The 18,680-nt window shown below is 55.5% G+C and overlaps 2 protein-coding genes across 8 annotated transcripts in view; both read right to left on the bottom strand.

Annotated features, from left to right (window-relative positions):
- The window catches only part of DNAH2 (dynein axonemal heavy chain 2), a 123,766-nt gene extending 118,614 nt beyond the window's left edge, over positions 1 to 5,152 (bottom strand). The window contains exons 1-2 of the mRNA XM_045375386.2: positions 5,051 to 5,152; positions 2,719 to 2,898 (exon numbers count right to left, since the gene is read on the bottom strand). Of these exons, the coding sequence (XP_045231321.2) occupies positions 2,719 to 2,884 (166 nt within the window). The 5' untranslated portion in view covers positions 2,885 to 2,898; positions 5,051 to 5,152. The remainder of the gene's footprint in view (positions 1 to 2,718; positions 2,899 to 5,050) is intronic.
- Positions 5,153 to 11,933: 6,781 nt separating this feature from the next.
- EFNB3 (ephrin B3) lies at positions 11,934 to 18,530 on the bottom strand. 7 transcript variants are annotated; one of them, XM_074018501.1, is made up of 6 exons: positions 17,576 to 18,067; positions 16,315 to 17,043; positions 15,063 to 15,355; positions 14,783 to 14,875; positions 14,569 to 14,711; positions 11,934 to 14,141 (listed from the first exon to the last, which is right to left on the bottom strand). In XM_074018501.1, exons 2-6 carry the CDS (start codon positions 16,500 to 16,502, stop codon positions 13,875 to 13,877), a joined length of 984 nt encoding a protein of 327 aa, XP_073874602.1. In that variant the 5' UTR covers positions 16,503 to 17,043; positions 17,576 to 18,067; the 3' UTR covers positions 11,934 to 13,874. The 7 variants fall into 7 exon arrangements, with proteins under 7 accessions (XP_073874602.1, XP_045231360.1, XP_073874605.1 ...); XM_045375425.3 differs by having other exon boundaries at positions 14,569 to 14,673; XM_074018504.1 differs by lacking the exons at positions 16,315 to 17,043; positions 17,576 to 18,067 and adding an exon at positions 18,505 to 18,530 and having other exon boundaries at positions 14,569 to 14,673.
- Between the last annotated feature and the right edge of the window lie 150 nt (positions 18,531 to 18,680).

Genomic DNA, 18,680 nt, shown 5'->3' with positions numbered 1-18,680 from the left:
GAAAATAGATGGGCGGTTCCTGGGATCTGGGGGGTAGGGGGAACCGGGAGTGACTGCTAAAAGACGAGGCTCTGATGCAACTTAGAACTAAAGATACAGGAGTCACCTGGTGCCAATTTCTCAAGGTGCTTAAAGTGGCTTTCTTTTGGCGGGATAAAAATGTTCTAAAATTAGATAGCGGGAACGTTGCACAGCTTTGCGAATATACCAGAAACCACTGAATTGTAGACTTTAAAAGGTAAATTTTATAGTCAGTAAATTATCTCTCAATTTAATGTAAAAAGCTGACTGGGGGCCAGGCACGATGGCTCACACCTGTAATCCCAGCACTTTGGGAGGCCAAGGCTGGCGGATCGCCTGAAGTTAGGCGTTCGAGACCAGCCTGGCGAAGATGGTGAAACCCCGTGTCTACAAAAATGCAAAAAATTAGCCGGGCATGGTGGCGGGTGCCTGTAATTCTAGCTACTTGGGAGGCTGAGGCAGGAGAATTGCTTGAACCCAGGAAGCGGAGGTTGCAGTGAGCCGAGATTATGCCACTGCACTCCAGCCTGGGTGAAAGAGCGAGATTCTGTCTCCAAAAAATTAAAAATAAAACAAACACTGACTGGGGTAGGGGTGAGGGAATGAAGGTGGTTAGTACTGAGGTTATTCTAGGCACGCAGCTTCTGGCCCTCCATCTTACCCCAACTCCTCTTCCCACATGGAGAAGTTGAGGCTCATAGGAATCAGTCCTTCTCCAAACCACTGGCCTGCTGGGCACTCAGTAATGCCATGCCCACTCTGGACTCCCATAAAACCCAAGGGCTCTCTTTCTCTGCCTCCTGATCTACTGGTCACACAGGAGATTGGGGTAAAACTGGTGGCCTTCCCATCCCCCAGGGACTGAAAGGAGGAAGGAACAAATGAGATATAACCAAAAGGCCATAGGGAACAGGACACTCCACTCTGGCTTCCAGAAAGGAAAACTAACAGGGGAATGAGGCATAGAGGCCGGGGCAGGAAGGCGTGAAAAGATGGAATAGGCAATTCCGGAGCTTAGCGGTAGGTGAGTGATCCAACTCCCTTGGGAAAACTGCTGGCATTCAGGTTCCAGATAAGAACTAGGCCAGGGGAGGCCGGGTGCGGTAGCCCATGCCTGTAATCCCAGCACTTTGGGAGGTCAAGGCAGGTGGATCATTTGAGAATAGGAGTTCAAGACCAGCCTGGGCAACATGGTGAAACCCCATCTCTACTAAAAATACAAAAATTAGCCGGGTGTGGTGGCGCACGCCTATAATCTCAGCTACTCAGGAGGCTGACGAAGGAGAATCGCTTGAACCTAGGAGGTGGAGGTTGCAGTGAACTGAGATCGCACCACTGCACTCCAACCTGGGCAACTGAGCGAGACTCTGTCTCAAGAAAAATAAATAAATAAAATAAGCTGGGCATGGTGGTGTATGCCTATAATCCCAGTTACTTGGGAGGCTGAGGCACAAGAATCACTTGAGCCTAAGAGGCAGAGGTTGCAGTGAGCTGAGATTGTGCCACTGCACTCCAGGCTGGGTGACAGAGTAAGACTTTGTCTCAAAAAAAAAAAAAAGAAAGAAAGAAAAAAGAAAAGAAAAGAAAAGAAAAGAAAGCTTAGAGCTGGGAGAGGCAGAAATCCTTGCTATTCGAAGGCCAACACGTTCATTTTAAAGCTCCTTCCCTTCCCTCCTCAGAGGTTTCTCCAAACCGAACCTCACTGCCTTCCCTCCCATCTTCCCCTACTCCTCCTAGCACCCAGCAGTCCCATTTTAACTGCTTTCACCTGAGCTCTTCAGAACTCAGAAGGATAAATTCTGCACATATCTAAGATCCTGGAACCTAAGGCAGGTTCTTATTGCCCAGGGACTTTTCTCCCATGCCCACGCTTAATCTCTCAACCTTTAATTTTAGAAGGAGATTCTAGTTCTTTTCTTCTTGACAAGCTAGTATCAGTGTAAAGGAGCTCCAGGTAAAGAAGGAGGTCTACACTTAGCTCACAGTCCTGTCTACACTGACCAGTGCTCTCAGGGAGAGCCCAGCAATAGCAACAACTACCAAAAAGCTTCCACTCTTACTGGCTCCGGCTCACCCACAGGAAACGAATCCCTCAGGTCAAAGCCACAAGAGGCAGCCTCTTTAAACACTTTCTTCCCTAGATCTAGACTTCTTTCCTGTCGTCCTGAACCTGAACCTCCACAGTCTACCAAGTCCCTGCCAAAATGAGGGCGGAGATACAAGAGCCTTAAACAGATGGTAGAAAGCATCAGCCGGGCTTAGGATTCAAAGGGTGGCAAAACAGGCTGAGTCTCCATGGTGATGGGCTTAATGGGAGAAAAACATTATTTGTTTTGCCACCCAGGGTGAAAACGGGAAAAAGGAAGAGATCAAACCCTCTTCAGTGGGGTAGGAGCAACCAGGAACACTTGAAATAAGGAGTAAGAGGCTAGAGAAAGGACTGGCTGGTGAACTCCTGGTATATTGTGTGACATTTTAAGACAGAAAGAACAACGACGAGGCTGGCCAGGAGGAAGACACACAAAAAAGGGACCCAGTGGCAGGGCTGGTGAACCTCCATGGCTGGGGGCGTCACTTAGCCCCTGTTTCCTGCCCAGAAGCAACAGTGCCTGCTCCCCAGCCCTAAAATGCCTCCAAGCCCCTGTGACTTTCCCCACCCTCCATTGCTAAGCATCCTGTACCCCAGCAAGTACCCACCAGGCTCCTCCTTGGGGAGCTCAGCCTGCGGCTCTGGCTCACTGACAGCCAGGGCGTTCCCCTGCTCCTCTGTGGCCACAACAGCCTGAGCGGCCCGCCCTGACCGGCTTGCCCGGGAGCTTCCTCGGCCACTCGGTCGCTGCTTCTTCTCAGCTTTGCTGGACATCGTGCAGGCAAAACCTACAGGTACACAGGAGTGGAAAGTCCACAACCAGATACCACCCCCAAACCAGCCCCTGATACAAGCAGTCCCTTTGGAATTCATAAATTGACTGAAATTCAGTATGATCATCTTTTCTGGTGGTACCCACACCCTGCTCCATTAACCACAAGGGCTCTGTATTCCACAGAGGCCTGGGAGGCCTTGCTATTCTTCCTTAAGATATCCTACTGTCTTCAGGACACTGGGTTAAAAATCAAAGTCAGTCCCTCAAGGCACTAGGAATAAATGGCAGTTAAAGACGATGACCAGGCTGGGTGTGGTGGCTCATGCCTGGAATCCCAGCACTTTGGGAGGCTGAGGCGGGTGGATCACCTGAGGTCAGGAGTTCGAGACCAGCCTAGCCAACGTGGCAAAACGCCGTCTCTACTAAAAATACAAAAAAAATAGCCAGATGTGGTGGTGTGCACCTGTAATCCCAGCTACTGGGGAGCCTGAGGCAGGAGAATCACTTGAACCCGAGAGGCGGAGGCTGCAGTGAGCCAAGATCGCACTACTGTACTCCAGCCTGGGGGACAGAGTGAGACTCTGTCTCAAAAAAAAAAAAAAAAAAAAAAAGATGGCCAAACAGACACCCCACTAATGAGGATTTAGAACCTCTATCTCTGCCCCAGGGTATGAGAACATAAGATAATTAGGAAAAGATCTATCAAGCTGAAGTGCGGTTGCCCAAACCCTCATCCACTCTAACCTCCAGGATCACCAGTGAGTGAGAGAGGCCCAAGGAAGGGGTGCACATCCCCCACCCTCTGTCACTGTTCAATCATTCAAGCAAACCAAGATGATTTTCGGCCGGCCAGGCGCGGTGGCTCACGCCTGTAATCCCAGCACTTTGGGAGGCCAAGGCGGGCGGATCACGAGGTCAGGAGATCGAGACCATCCTGGCTAACACGGTGAAACCCCGTCTCTACTAAAAATACAAAAAATTAGCCGGGCGTGGTGGCGGCGCCTGTGGTCCCAGCTACTGGGAGGCTGAGGCAGGAGAATGGCGTGAACCCGGGAGGCGGAGCTTGCAATGAGCCGATATCGCGCCACCGCACTCCAGCCTGGGCGACAAAGCGAGACTCCATCTCAAAAAAAAAAAAAAAAAAAAAAAAAGATGATTTTCCTATGTACCTCTTTTCCTCCCAAGTTAAATGGAAAAATGCTCCTCCCAACCCCACTAAAATCGGCAACATCTGTTAACAAAGAAAAACAGTATTTGCCACCTGGCTCTTTGGCTTTCAATTCCTGAGGGGCAGGAACACTGTTTTGTGTGTACTGAGGTCTCTCAGCATAGTTGGCTGAGGAACTGTGTGCTAACTGTTAAGATCAGTCAGGATCATTTATTTGACTCAAAATGCCCTGAGAACAGATTGGAAGCAAGAAGGACAAAAGTCATCCAATCATAAATTTAAATTGTGTAATGAGGAAAAAGCAATTGGGGCACGAGGAAGGCCACAGTGGTGCCTCTCTCAGAAAGGTAGGATGGCAGGAAGCGGGCATCTCGGGCAGGTGCTCAGAATCCCAAGGGCAAAGTTTGAGGCGCTGGGCACTCTTTTCATTCAGCTGCAGCCTAACGCCACCTGTGGCTCTCCTTCCTCATCCCCACAGGCTGCCACAGGCATTGATCTCAGGTTATGAATTTCAAACTTGAAGGATTTGTACTTTGCTCCAAGGAAAAACGTTCTGTTAGGCCAACAAATCAATAAAACCAACCACAGCAAGGAGGCTTCCTCCATCAGTCTCCAGGGAAGCATCAAGCTGCGCTTTCCTGCCTCAAACTGGAGCCTGAGGCGCATGCACTGTGGGATTCACCACGCGTTCCCACACCGCAGGCCCCAGGAGGAGCTGCTCTGCTAACCCGGGGCTCACTCTATTACTAGGAAATACCGCAGGGGCCAGGCTTTCTCCTTAAACTGGTTACCAGCAGGCAAATTTCCCCTCAAAATCGCTTTTCCCCCCAACTGTCACAACTGCCCCTTCTCCTCCCCCTCCCCCACACAACTATTCCTTGCTCCCCCTCCCTCCACAACTGCCTCTTCTCCCCCACAACCGTCCCTTCCTACCCCGACACTACTGCCCCTTCTCCCCAGCACTCCTTCCCTCCTTCCCTCTGCCCCCGACACACACCTCGCCAAGCTGACCCTCTCCTCCCTAGACCGACCGATGGGCCACTTCGACTAAGAAGTTGCCCAGCACGGCCTTCTCGGGCAGGCGTCTGCACGCGTCCCCATGGCAACCCCGGGCAGGGAGGGGCTAGCGGCCGGTGCGCGGCTCCACGGAGCCCGACTCCCCCGCGCAGGCGCCCTGGATCCCTGCTTCCCGGCCCCACCTCGCCCAGGTCTACCCCTCAGGGACCCAGGGCTCAAAGGCTCCGGGACTAAGGGAAAGTAGCCACATCTGGCGAGCCGGAGGTGCAGGGGGCGGGGGCTGGTGTCAGGACCCAGCTGGAAGGGCTGGGGCGAGAGACAGTGAGCTACCGCCCCGCAGGACATTGAAAAAGGCAGGGGGAACCCCAGCGCCCGACCCTGCGCCCAGGTCTGTGCGCCCCAGCGGGAACGGGTCCAGCAGATGGCGCCGGGCGCCCCGCGGGCGAGGTGTATTCGCGATCTAGAAGGCGTTCCAGGATTTCCAGGCAGCCGTGGCTGCAGCTGGATCCGGGGGAAAAACCGGGGCTGGAGCACCCTTGCCCTCCTGCTTCTTCCCCCTTCTTAGTTCGGATTGGGGTCTAGGATTGCGTGGCGGCGCGGGGCGGGGAAAAGGAGGGAAGACTGGAACTGGAGTTTTGGGAATCTGAGGATTGGCTTTCGAAAGCGTCGCTGATTTTTCGGGGGGACGAGAGGCGGGGACTCCCTGGGGAAGGTGACCGGGCCTGGGAGGGGCTTCGCTCTCCATAGGAACAAAGGCTGCGTCGTGAGAGAGGAGGCGAGAGGGGAGGGCTATGAGGGCCGGGGCAGATCTCCAAGGATGCCAGGGGGCGCTGCGGGCCGGGGCTGCTAGAAGGTGCCTGGAAGACCGCTATACCTGGGGCCGGGAGGAGCTTTGGGGAGACCTGGGAAATACAGGGAGGAAGCCGAGGCGGGTGATGGGAAGGCGCCCTCCCTGCTTCCATCAATAGTGCCTAATTAAGACAAAGCCAGCAGCGAGCCCACTGATTACATTTCCATGAGGAACGAAATTGATGACATTTTCTTAGCTGGATGAGAAGAGAAGCTGGCACCTCAGTTCCCCCTTTTAGTGTTTGGCGTTCACACCTAACAGATCTCATTATGCCAGTCTGGCACTGCCAGGGGTGGCAGTCCCTGGTACTCCTGAAGACCAAGTGGATTAACCACACCCTAACCCAGCCCTGACCTCACCCTCCCACCTACCCTATCTTTATTCCCAGAAGGGTCCACCCTTTCCCTCCCCCCGACCCCCAGTGATTCCTCCTGCCCGGCCAGACTCCTGTTGCTGACAGCAGGAATGGAAGGAGAGGAGTCCCGCCCACCCCAAAACCAGCTGCACAGCAAGCACAGCTAAGATGGAGCGTGGAGGTGTTCCTCTAGCCAGATAGGCCATGGGTGGCAGACAGAGGTGATGTGATTGGCCAGAAACCCTAGGGAAAAGTCCCAAAGGAGTGAAAATTTGCTGGAGTCGTGGGGTGGGGAGCCTCAGGGGCAACGTTCTTGGATCCCTCTGGGAAAGGAACTTTGCACAGACCCTATTTATTTTCTTAAACCCCCCTCCCCAACGGTGGCTGTTCCTTCTGAATCCCAGCCCCCCACATTATGCTAAATAGGTAATCAAACATCTCGCTTTGCTAATTACTGCTCAATCCGATTAAACGCTGCTGAAGCTCATCAACAGAGGTGGAGGTAGGGGGAAGGGACGAAGGCGGGGCAACCACAGCTAGCTATGATGGGGGTCTTGTCCCCAGGGGTTCTTAGGGGATAGAGAAACAGCCAGGGTTGCAAGACTGAGTACATCCCAAAGGAAAGGGCAGAAGAGTTGTAACCTCAAGACTCAGCCTTGCTGCACCTCCCAGCCATGGGCCTTTTCCTCCTCCCAGAACCTTTATTACCCTCCGAACCCAGGCATCCGGCCATTCCCACAGCTCCCCACACACATCCCTGTCCCAGATTTAATAAGTTCTGTTCTCTCATTGTCAATATTTGATTTCTCAGAGCCATCTCCACGGAGAGGGGGTGGGGGGGTCTTTCCTTGCCTCCCCCCTACTTTGGCCCTCTTTTGCTCACCCCCAGTCTCTTTGTGCCCCCAACCTTCTCTGAACTTGCTGACTTAATGAAATGATATTAAAGTCTTAAGCAACTCCAAAAGAATGGTTGTTATGGTGAAGGGAGTGGGCAGAACGCCTGGGTCCCCGAGGGGAGCAAGAGCTGAGGAGGGGGAAAGGGAGCCAGAGGCTAGGGTCTAGAGACCCCAGTCCCTAGTGGAGAGCAGCATATTTGGGGTGAGCTGGGGGCCAGACCTCTGGATCTTGACTGGAAGCAGGGGATGAGGAGCGGGGACTAGGAGAAGGTGGAAAGAGAGGACATTCCAGGGGTCAGGGTCTCAGCCTGCTGTCCGGATCATCCATCAGAGACAGAGGCCAGGGGGGACAGGGCCTCCATGCCAGCAGCCTCCCTGCCGACTGTGCCCTGGGCTGGTCCCGTGAGAACCAGAGTAGATTCCTCTACAGCCTGACTCATCCTTCTCCCCCAGCAGCCCCCCACAGGTGATTTGTAGCTGATGCTCCCACCATGGTAGGGGCCAGGATAGTCATTCCACGACGTGAAGAACTGTCTCTTCCAGGACAGAAGAGAACAGAGGCCAAGGAAAGGGAAGCCAAGTATCCCCTCCACCTCCCCCACCCAACACCATCTCCCCTGGGGACCCTGGCCCAGCCCCAGTCCCCTTGGGGTGGTGGGAATGCAAGGACATTTGGCTGGGACTGATTGATGAGGGAGGAGGCAGCCACCGGGCACTGAGGCTGCTGTTTGCTGAGCACACAGATTCCTCCCCACTCACCAGCTGCCGCCCCCTGAGGCTGCTCAGTCTCCCCCCGACATCACCCCACCAGCCACTGGGGTTGCAGTGCCTGAGTTTCTGATGGCAACTGGAGGAAGAGGGAGAACCAGGAAACAGAACGCTTCGAATCCCTGTGGGAATTGGGGGTACCTGGGGCCTGGTCCCCTCAGAACTCCCTTCAGAACTCCACTTTCCCTGCTACCTTTCAAGTAGCTCTCTGGCTGCCCAGTTGTCATTCCCATTCATTGCGTCCCTTTTCATTCCCCCATCCAACTCTCTGAGCCTATGCCAGCCAGCCTCCTGCTTCCAAACTATCCTGTGACATTTCTCCCAGGTCTCAAAACTCTCCCAAGCCCCGCGTCCGCGGTGGCCTACATAGCCCCTTAGGAAGCACCATTTTTCATTCTAATTAAAATTCCAGATGTGATGTTAACCGTTCACCATTAGAAATTCCCACTGCAGGCCGGGCGAGGTGGCTCAAGCCTGTAATCCCAGCACTTTGGGAGGCCGAGACGGGTGGATCACGAGGTCAGGAGATCGAGACCATCCTGGCTAACATGGTGAAACCCCGTCTCTACTAAAAAATACAAAAAACTAGCCGGGCGAGGTGGCAGGCGCCTGTAGTCCCAGCTGCTCGGGAGGCTGAGGCAGGAGAATGGCGTGAACCTGGGAGGCGGAGCTTGAAGTGAGCTGAGATCTGGCCACTGCACTCCAGCCTGGGCGACAGAGCGAGACTCCGTCTCAAAAAAAAAAAGAAATTCCCACTGCAAGCCCAGGCAGTGGCTCACACATGTAATTCCAGCACTTTGGGAGGCCGAGGTGGGTGGATCACCTGAGGTCACGAGTTCAAGACCAGCCTGGCCAATGTGGTGAAACCCCATCTCTAGTAAAAATACAAAAAATTAGCTGGGTGTGATAGCACATGCCTGTAGTCCCAGCTACTCAGGAAACTGAGGCACGAGAATTGCTAGATCATGCCACTGCACTCCAGCCTGGGCCACAGAGCGAGACTCTGTCTCAAACAAACAAACAAAAATTTCCCACTGCCACCCCTTGCCCCATTCCCCTTTCCCTAAAAACCCCCAACACACACACACACACACACACACACACACACACACACACACACACACACACACCTCGGGCTGAATAGTATCCCTCAGCTGCCTTTATTTGGAAGAAGGGCAAAGTCTGAGCTTCACTGTACGGCTCAGCCCCAGGACAGCCTCAATCCTATGCGGTTTGGGGATGGCCGGGGGACAGCTCTTGCTTCTATGGTCCCAGCCCTCTCGGTTCCTTTACTTCCGCTCTGCCTGACTGCTCTGGACTCCGCGAGCAGCTGTGCCACAGCCCCCAAAAAAGCTCAGAGCATCATCCTTGCCCTCCCAGAGCTTAAACTTTAGTCGAGGAAAACACAAGTCACAGACACACAAGAAACAAAAAGCAGGGAGATGGGAGACTGAGTAAGATCAACTTCCTTAACGTGGATCCCAGACCCTAAGTGACTTACTCCCCTCCAGGCCGAGGCTAGGGAAAAACAAGACACATCTGAAACATGCATGTGGTGGTGATGTCCTTCTTACTGTTCCCAAACATACCACGATCTCACCTCTGTGCCCGTGCACTCGCTGTTCCTCTGTCTAACATGCCTTTACCCAGCGTGCATGGCTTACTCCTGTCTCATGGCTTAAGGTCCTGATCAACAGCACCTCTTTCAGAGGGACCTTCCTGACCTCCTCATCTAAAGCAACTCCAGGCCAGGCGCGGTGGCTCATGCCTGTCATCCCAGCACTTTGGGAGGCCAAGGTGGGCGGATCACCTAAGGTCAGGAGTTCGAGACCAGCCTGGCCAACATGGTGAAAACCCAACCCTACTAAAAAAAAAAAAAAAATAGCTGGGTGTGGTGGCGGGCACTTGTAATCCCAACTACTCGGAAGGCTGAGGCAGGAGAATCGCTTGAGCGCGGGAGGTGGAAGTTGCAGTGAGCCGAGATCGCGCCACTGCACTCCAGCCTGGGCAACAGAGCGAGATTCCAAGAAAGGGAGGGAGGGAAGAAGGAAGGAAGGAAGGGAGGGAGGGAGGGAGGGAGGGAGGGAGAGAAGGAGGAAGGGAGGGAGGCAGGGAGGGAGGGAAAGAAACTGCAATCAAAGAAAGAAAAATGAAGAAGGAAGGAAGGAAGGAAAGAAGGAAGGAAGGAAGGAAAGAAGGAAGGAAGGAGGGAAGGATGTTACTCTCCATCCTCCTCATCCTGTCATTCTGTTTTGTTTATATCCCTTTTCACACCTGTAATTGTATTATTTCCTTCCCCACCTAAATGTGGGCTTTGTGAAAGCGGGGACTTGGCCTTACTCACCCTGTCCTCCCAGCGCCTGAACCCGTGCCTGAAACAAAGTAGCATTTAACCTGCTGCTGAGCGAGTGAAGAAACAAACCAATGAACAAATGTCTTCCTGTGCCTGTAGTTGTTTTGGTGTAGTTGTTACTCTAAGAATATGTGTATTTGTCCCCACAAAGCAAATAGGATGGCATGTGTTATTCTGCGTGGAAGTCACCAGCATTTTCAAATAGCTCTAAAGATACCCAAGTCACTACACATGTGAAAGGCCGTTGGTCTTGTGCTGTTCGAGCAGGGCTGCGGGGAGTCTCTGGATGCCAGCGCTCTGAGGGGGGCGTGTCCCAGGCGCTGTGCAGTCTGTGCTGTTCCTCTCCCCGGCTGTGCATCTGTCCCCAGGTGTCTTCCTGTTTCTCAGCATGGTATGATGTCTTAGCTGCTTTGGTGAGGTGCTTGTCTGTCACGGAGACTATTTATCCCCACGTCTCTTCCCTCTTGTCTCTCCACCTGTGCCTCTAGATGTAGGTGGAGGGGGAGTGTCCCTGAGCTCCCTTGCCCCTCACACACCGCCCTGCCCCAGTCTTGGACCCCTCCCTTTCTCAGTGGGCCCTGTTGCTGGGCTCTGGGTTGCCATAGTGACGGTTGCCAAGTCCCTGAGGCTGATAGCCAGCGATGGGGCTGTCGGCTCCATCCACGCGGGAGGCTGAGGGGGGCTTCCCATTGTGTAGAAAAGGGGATGTTGCCATGACAACCAACCCCCACTAAGGGGCAAGGACCAGCCTTTCCACCCCCCACGAGCCTCCCCACCTCGGGCAGCTCCAGTGTGGGCTCAGAAGGCAGGAGTAAATTCCAGACAGCCCAGCACCTGGTCTCCCAGCTTTCAACTCCCCTCCTGCAGTGCCTGCACCTCTCAAGACCCAGGCATCTTGCTCAGACAGGGAGGGGGAGGAGCGGGGGTCCCACAGGACAGAAGAGAGGAAGGGGGACCCCTTGACCTCCAGGCAGATGGGAGACAGCGGGAGGGGACCTAAAGTCAGGGGAGGGGCAGGGAGGGCAGAGGTTGTGACCCCTGCTGACTCGCTCCAGTGATGCTCCTGACGGCTGCTTTTGTGGTTGGAGAATGGGGCTAAGTCTAGGGGGCTGGACACCTGGACTTTTTCGGGGAGAAGAGCCTTGGTTATGGGTATACAGGGAGCCAGGGGATACGCAGCTTGATGCCTGGGTCCCTGAGTCCTTCCTACTTCCTTCTGATCAGCCACATCCCTTCTCCTCATGAGTCCCCAACAGCAAAACTTCTCAAGTGCCTTGGGTAGGGATGGAAGGGAATAGACTTCAACATGTGAGCATGTTTTTACCACTTTGATCCTAATTGCGACTTGCCCTGTCTCTGGTGCTTTGGCTTAGCAAGACACTCAGACTGTCCCCATGGACGAACTGGCAACCCCACTCCTGCCTGCGTTACTCTCTCACTCTCCTAGAGATGACACCTTCCTCTGCCTTCTCACCCAGCCCATTTTCGCCTCCCCAAGCACTGCCGACCTCACCACTCCAAATTAGCCCTATCTCTACCCACCCCCCTTGGTTGGTTTCATGCAATCCAACCCTTAGCTAGAAAGCCATTCTAACCAAGCCTTTGTCCCAAATCAAGTCTAGTCATTCTCCAGCCTTCTTGTTAACTTTTGAAGTTTTTTATTTTTATTTTTTTGGTTTTTGTTGTTCAAATTTCCCTTTTACAGTAAAACTATTGAGGTGACGGCATACCCCGCCACCATGGCAATATCAACTTCCTGTTTCCCAGAAGGAGCGATTAGAAAAATCAGGAAGGAGCTGGGAACTACAGCACCAGAGAGGTGATTGACCTCTGGTGGACAAAGCAACCATCTTGGCTGGTGATTGAGGTGGCCGACCTGGTGCCCAACAGCAGCTTTGATCTAATAAAACTGAGCTGGGAGGAAACTGAGGCAACACCCAATTGCACACTAGAGGGCAGGAAGTGGTATCAGCTGGTCACTATGGGAACAGTGGCCTTTGCTAAATACCACCACCGTCAGCTAGACCAGCCAGTAGGCCACCATTTTGGTCACTAAGAAGGGAACTATGTTGAGTCTGAAAGGAGTCGGAAATGGAGGATGGAATGAACAAGACAGCCATCTGGGTTACTCGGGAGAACACATGGATTCTTGGGGTAGTACTGTTGATGAACAGAGATTATACTGGGATATGGAAAGGAAAGAACAAGACAAATTGGGCCTGCCACAGCGCATGGCAGTCATCTTAGCTGTCCTAAAATCAGCACAGAGCACAAGGGAAGGGAGATCTTGGGAAGTGCCACTGAAGACTGGGAAAAGTCCTTCTCGGTCCACCTCTATCCTCTTACAGTCAGTAAGTTCCAGCTTCCTCCCGAAAGGAAGTTCTTCCCGCCCTTCTTCTCCACAGAGTAAGAACCATCCACCTCCCACCCCCCGATCCCCCAGACTAAGCCACTTGGAGTTCCAGCCAGACCACTTCCTGTTTCAGAAGTGCTACTTCCTGTCCTGGATGAAGGCACTTCCAGTTCCTGCTGCACTGCTTCTGCTACTTCCCAGGCCATTTCTGTCCGGGCCTGGTCACCTCTTGTCTGGAGCAAGTCACTTCCGGTCCCAAGTGGCCCACTCAGCATCAGACCAAGTCCATATATGTCCTGACCGGTTCATATCTTGCTATTGGCCACTGGACAAAACGGAACACTTCTTCTCATAGTAGCTGTCATGACCCAACCGCCCCAAATGGCTGGAGTAAGTATGTAGAGGCCTGGGCCAGGACAGAGAAGGAAGCCCTGCTGCCCATGGCCTGAGCTGGGGTGGAGTGCCAGAGCCTTCCCCATAAGGCCCCCATTTTTGGCAGACTGAGGGGAGTGGTTGGTTTGAGAGGTCAGAAGGGGAGCTGAAAGCTAAGGGGAGAAACGCTTTGATGCCCCCACCCAGGAGATGGGAGAGGCACAGGATAAGAAGCCAAGAGGGTGAAAGGAGATGTGGTGGGGGAGGATGCTAGGGAAGAAGAACAGACCTCGAGAAGGGAGGGAAAAAATAAGAGATAGAGAGAAGAGAAAACCAGTGAGAGGCAGAAAGAAGGCGGTGCCAACCGAAAGGTGGGCTGTTCCCGCCCCTAGCTCTGGGTGGGTGAGGGGGACAAGGATGCCTGGGTCATGGTCAGAGAGGAGGCTGAGCCAGTGCCCCTCCCTAAGGAAATAGGATCCAGGGACACTGAGACAGAGGGGGACACCCACGGCCAAACGGGAGGGCAGGAGGTGGGGCAGTGGGAATCCTAAGGAATCCTAAAAGTGGAGACGAGAACAGCAGCCGGGAGGAGTGAAGGGGCTGGGGGAGCACAGGGGGCCGAGGAGATGTTAGAGGTGTCCCTCAAACCAGGAATTAAACTGGAGGAGCACCCCAAGAAGGGCTGGATTCAGAAGAGTCACGTGACAGGAGCCCTCATACCTTGTAGTAGATGTTTGGAGGGCTCTGGGGGGGCCCATCCTGCACGATATACACAGGATGCCCATAGTCACCACTCACCTTCTCATAGTGGGGACAGAAGGGGGGATCTGCAGCCCCGCCGCCCCGCAGAGCTATCCCTAGCTCCCCGGGCTCAGCCTCCCGAGGTCCCATCCCACCTCCACCCCCCAGGCCCAGAGACCCTCCCCTCCCGAAGGAGCCAGGACCAGGGTGGCGACTCTCCGAAGGCTTGGCCCGCCGTCTCCGCCAACACATGGCACCCCCAGCACCTGCCACGCCCAGCAAGAGCAGCGCCAGCCCCCCTGCTGCCCCAGCCACTGCGGGCATGCTGGGAGGGGGCAGAGGGCCTTCAGCACCCCGGGAGGTTGCATTGCTGGTGGGGTCACCTGGCAGGGAAGGGGTGAAGGAGGAAAGAGGGGGAGGGACTGAAGGAGCCACCTGGGCATCTGGACACCCAACCCTGGGGGTCCCCATGGGCTTCCCTTATAGGGCCCAGGCCCCTTGGGGACCCTACCTCCCCTCCCCCGCCAAACCCCACTCAGAATCCAGGTGTCCAGCCCTTCAGCTTCCTGCCACGGAGTCCTCCCCACTTCTCTGACAGCACTGATTGAAGCACTGACTTGGCTAATTAGTTCTAATTGAGTCTTTTCCTCATTTGGCTTCCATTCCCCTCCCACCCTCCCATCCTCTCTTCTCCTCTTTCCTGTATCACCGCCCCCAAAACTGAAGAGGGAGGGAGGGTGACGGCAGGGCAGCTGGGGTCTGAGAGCAGAGGAAGCTGGGGAAGGCGGGGAGCTAGCCCCTGGTTCCTACCTGGCATGTTCTCCTTCCCAGGCTCCAGGCTGTGGGCTGCCCCTCGGTCTCTTTCCATGGGCATTTCAGACACAGGTTTTCGGGGGGCAGCCCCTCCTCGGGGACCTGGAGATGAGGAAGGCCCAAGAGAGGAGCTGAGACAACTGCCCCTGACCATGATCGTACTGCCCCAACATCCCTTCGCGCCCAGGAGGTGTCCCCCAGCCCCACTCACTTTGTCCCACTCGGAGAAGCACCTTCATGCCTCTGGTTAGGCACACACCTCCCTGCAGGCTCTCCAGGCCCTCCCGGGTCCCATCCGATGTGGCTGGGAGAGAAAAATCAGAGGAAGAGGTTGGCACTCCAGAGTCTAGCCCCAATTCTGGCCCCACGCCCTGGTGTGAACACCGCCTGAGGGCACTGGGATCTCCCTCTTGGCTGCAGGGGTCCCCCTCCCTCTCTGCTCAGTATCAGGAGCAGCCCCTCACTCAGTCGTGCCCTCTGCCCAGCAGTACCAATGATGTAGTAATCGTGGTGCGAGCGGAACTCGTGGCCCCAGAGGTTAGGGCTATACTCCTGGAACTTGATGGTGAAGCGGAGATCCAGGTCTGGGCGATCACAAGTAAGAAGGAGGTTTGGGGCAGGGGGTGCCTCACAGCGCCGGCCCTGGGCACCCCCTACCAGGTACAGCTTGTAGAACTCATAATTAGGAGAGGAGTGAGGGCCAGGAGGCCGGGCCCGGGGGCAGAGCAGGTCTAGCCGGTCCCCGATCTGAGGGTACAGCACATAACCACCCTCTGCCTGGAACCTATGGGGAGGAGGGTAAGGTGGACAAGGAAGAGATGTCAGAGGTCTGGCCCCCAGAGCTTTCCTTCCCTCACCCCACAACCTTCCAGGACAGCAATTCTCAGCTCACGCCTGCCCGCCTTTGTCTGAGTGGAAAGTCAGTTCTTATAGAGCAGGCACCAAGAACTCTGTGCGTTCACATTGGAAGCAGCAGGAAGCCAGGCTCAGAGGTCTCCTGCCCCTTGGTGTGCCCAAATGCACTCTTCAGCCCGCCCTCACCACATGCACACTGCCATCTCCTGCTCCATCACCAGCCCCGTTGCCATGGCAACAGGATGCCAGTTACCAAGGAGCTGGCCTCTCTGGAACCACACAGCCCACCCCTCCCAGGTGATTTCACTATTCCATGGCAGCCAACCATGGGGGCAGAGCCTCCCCTCCTCCAGGCCACCACTGAATTTCGGGGCAAAGGGGGCGGGTCAGGGAGGGCCTGTGTGGAGGGTGGTCCAGAACAGTGTCCTAAGTTAGCCAGCTAATAGGACAGAAGGCTAATGCCTGGTTTGGTCATGACCATCAATGGGGCTGAAAGGAACCAGGGTCTAGGGAGCTGCTGCCTGAGTCATTCTCCCGCTCAGAATCCCACACTGGGTCTTAGACTTCTGGGGCAACTGCTTATTGCTTTGGAAAGGAAAGGAGTTGACTTTTCTAACCACAACCAACACACTTCACCATCTCCTTGGCCAGTGCACCCAGGCATCCACTGTCCCAGCACAGCCACAACTTGCCAACCCCTGCAGCCCCTTCCTGGACATTAATAGGTGAGACAGGGTCTCAGGACTGGGTCCCAGGGGGCTGCTACTTGATATCTTCCCAGACTCCCAAGTGTCCCACTCCCACCCCACATCCAAAAGAGCCCCCAGGACACCCTAACTCCCTTTTCTCTACCCTGTGAAAACAAGCTTAGGTTCTCAAGCTACACACCTGATACTCACATTGCAGCTGGGAGTTGGCGGGTAGGTGACTGAGTACAGAAAAGACATTGAGATTATACCCAAAGAGATCCGGGAAAAAGAGAGGGAGGGATGGCAGGGCAGAGAAGTGTGAGGGAGGCTGGGAAGTAAAGAGAGGAACAATAATCCTAGCTCTCCTTTAATGAGCACAGAATACATTCAAACACCTGACCGCTAATACTCATAATAGCTGTAAGGATTGAGGATACAAACTCAGAAAGGTTAAGTGACATGCCCAAGGCCACACAGCTGAAAGCGGCAGAGCTAGGATTAAGAACAAGGATTTGATAAGCTCCAAAGCCCACCTGCTTCCCATAGCCTCACACAGTCTCCCCAGGGAAGTAGGAATTTTTCAAAACACAACTCTTTTACGAGCGGGAAGTGGGATCTGCATGCAGGCAAGGGACCCAGCTGACCTCCCGAAGGTTCTGTCCTACCCAGCGTGGCTTGAAGTTTCATCTGACCCCTGGCCTCTTTTCAGAGCAAAGCAGGCATGCCACGGAACGGAGGGTCTGACAGAAGAGTTTGCAGCAAAGATGGGGGGAGGAGGCAATGGAGTCCTCAGGACTCCAGATGCAAAAGGGAAGGAAGGAGGGTTCGGGGACTCGAGGCTGCTTCCAGAAAGAGACCCGCAAGCCAGGAAGGCAGGAATATGTTCTGGCTGGGAAATCGTTCAGCCAACAGTTCACCGACCCTCTGGCTGTGGGGAAGAGTTGGGAGACAGACTGTGAAGTGAGTCAAGGAGCCTTGGGGAAGTTGTCCCCAGAGCCCCCAAATGGAACCCCCTTGCCTCCCATCTCGGATGCCCAGTCCCTCTGGGGGAGGGAGGCACCCTGCCCTGCCTTCCCTTCAGCCACTTGCAGCACCTAATCTGCAGCTCTCTCCTGAGAGCTGACAGTAACCAGGCTCCCTCCAAGCCCAGCCCCCGACGCAGGCCTCCCACAGATCCAAATACCCACCTCACTGCCCTCCCGGCTACCCATGAACTTTCTTCTCCTTGCCCCTTTGGGGTCTCCAAACTCCTGACATCCATAGCACCACCCGCATCCAGCTCTGCGTGGGACCCGGAGTCTGGCTCCCAAGATCACCTGTCTAGTAACCCGTCACACATCAGAGCACCAGCACCTTCCCTCCCGCCTCCTCCCTGCCCACAGAAGCCAGCCCCCAAGTCCCCAAAACTTCCCTACCCACTGCCCTAGGATCTGGGGTCTCCCCAGCCGCAGGCCGCTCACCTCTTATTCGCCGAGTTCCAGTAGACAGGCTCCAGGCTGAGCCCAGACACCAGCCCCAAAACCCCCAGCAGCAGTAGGGCCCCGACTCGCACGCCCCCCGGCCCAAAATGGGGGGGCCCCATGACCCCGCCAAGGCCTGGGGGGCGGGGCACCAACTACCCCAAAGTCGCTCACCCCCCGGGGTGGCTGCCTTGGCTGCCTGGCTCTTCAGCCCGGACCACCCCAGTAGCTGATGCCCCCAGCGCCCACGCGGACCTGCTTCCTGCTGTGCCCGCGCCCCCGCGGCAGAGCGCTCAGCCCCACCAGAGCCCTTCCAGGGGCCGTCTGCAGGCGCCCTACGCGCCCCCGGCCCACGCGCCAGCACCCCGGGATCTGTGAGCCCGCCTAAGTGGGGGACTGGGGGAGCCGGGGGCCGGGCGGGGGCGGCATGGGGCGCCGGACCAGGGAGCGAGGAATGGGGCGCCGAGCCGGAGCCCCAGCCTCGCCGGGATTGAGGGCAGCGGGCTAAGGGAGGAAACCAGTCCCGAGCCCAGGAGGGGGGAGTTAAAGGAGAGGCGGGGATGGGGAGAGGATGGTGGAGGGAAAAACCGGAGCTGGAGCTCGAGGCGGAGCGGGCGGCAGCATCCCGCGGCCCACGCCCCCCACACCTCCCTCACCTCGCGCACCTCCCGCCCGCCGCCCCGCCTCAGCCCCCGGCGCGGACTCTCACGCCCCCTTTGTGTCTCCGAGCCTCTGGCTCCGGCTGAGTTCTGCCCGGCGCCCCTTCTGCCCTCCGATCGCCCAAGCTGCTGGAATCTTCCTCTCTCGAATCCAGAAAGGCTCTCGCCCTCTCCACCCCGAGGAACCCACCCCTTTCGCTCCCGCAGCCTTCTCCACCATCCCAAAACAACACCGCTGCTCCCGGCAGGTCTGGAGAGAATAATAATAACCTTGAAGGCTTGGCACTTTACAGACTGCGGCGGAGCTGATCGTCACGACTACCTGTGTGAAGTGGGAGGGGCAGAGCTAACGATCCCATTGCAGAGATGAGGAAACTGAGGCTTAGGGAGGCCCCCATGACTTGCCCAAGGTCACACAGGAAGTCTGGGATAAAGCTAGAAACCAA

The sequence above is a fragment of the Macaca fascicularis genome, chromosome 16 (assembly GCF_037993035.2).
Source record: "Macaca fascicularis isolate 582-1 chromosome 16, T2T-MFA8v1.1".
NCBI lineage: Eukaryota > Metazoa > Chordata > Mammalia > Primates > Cercopithecidae > Macaca > Macaca fascicularis.
The sequence above is the reverse complement of the archived record's forward strand: the minus strand, read 5'-3'. Positions and strand labels throughout refer to the sequence as shown.

Excerpts from the sequence above, each read along its gene's own strand:
- EFNB3 (XM_045375425.3), bottom strand. The coding sequence starts at position 16,502 with ATGTATTCTGTGCTCATTAAAGGAGAGCTAGGATTATTGTTCCTCTCT. Across the intron at positions 14,674-14,782 it reads GCTTCTCCGAGTGGGACAAA|GTCCCCGAGGAGGGGCTGCC; the intron begins GTGAGTGGGGCT and ends CCTCATCTCCAG. Across the intron at positions 14,142-14,568 it reads TGGGAAGGAGAACATGCCAG|GTGACCCCACCAGCAATGCA; the intron begins GTAGGAACCAGG and ends CTTCCCTGCCAG.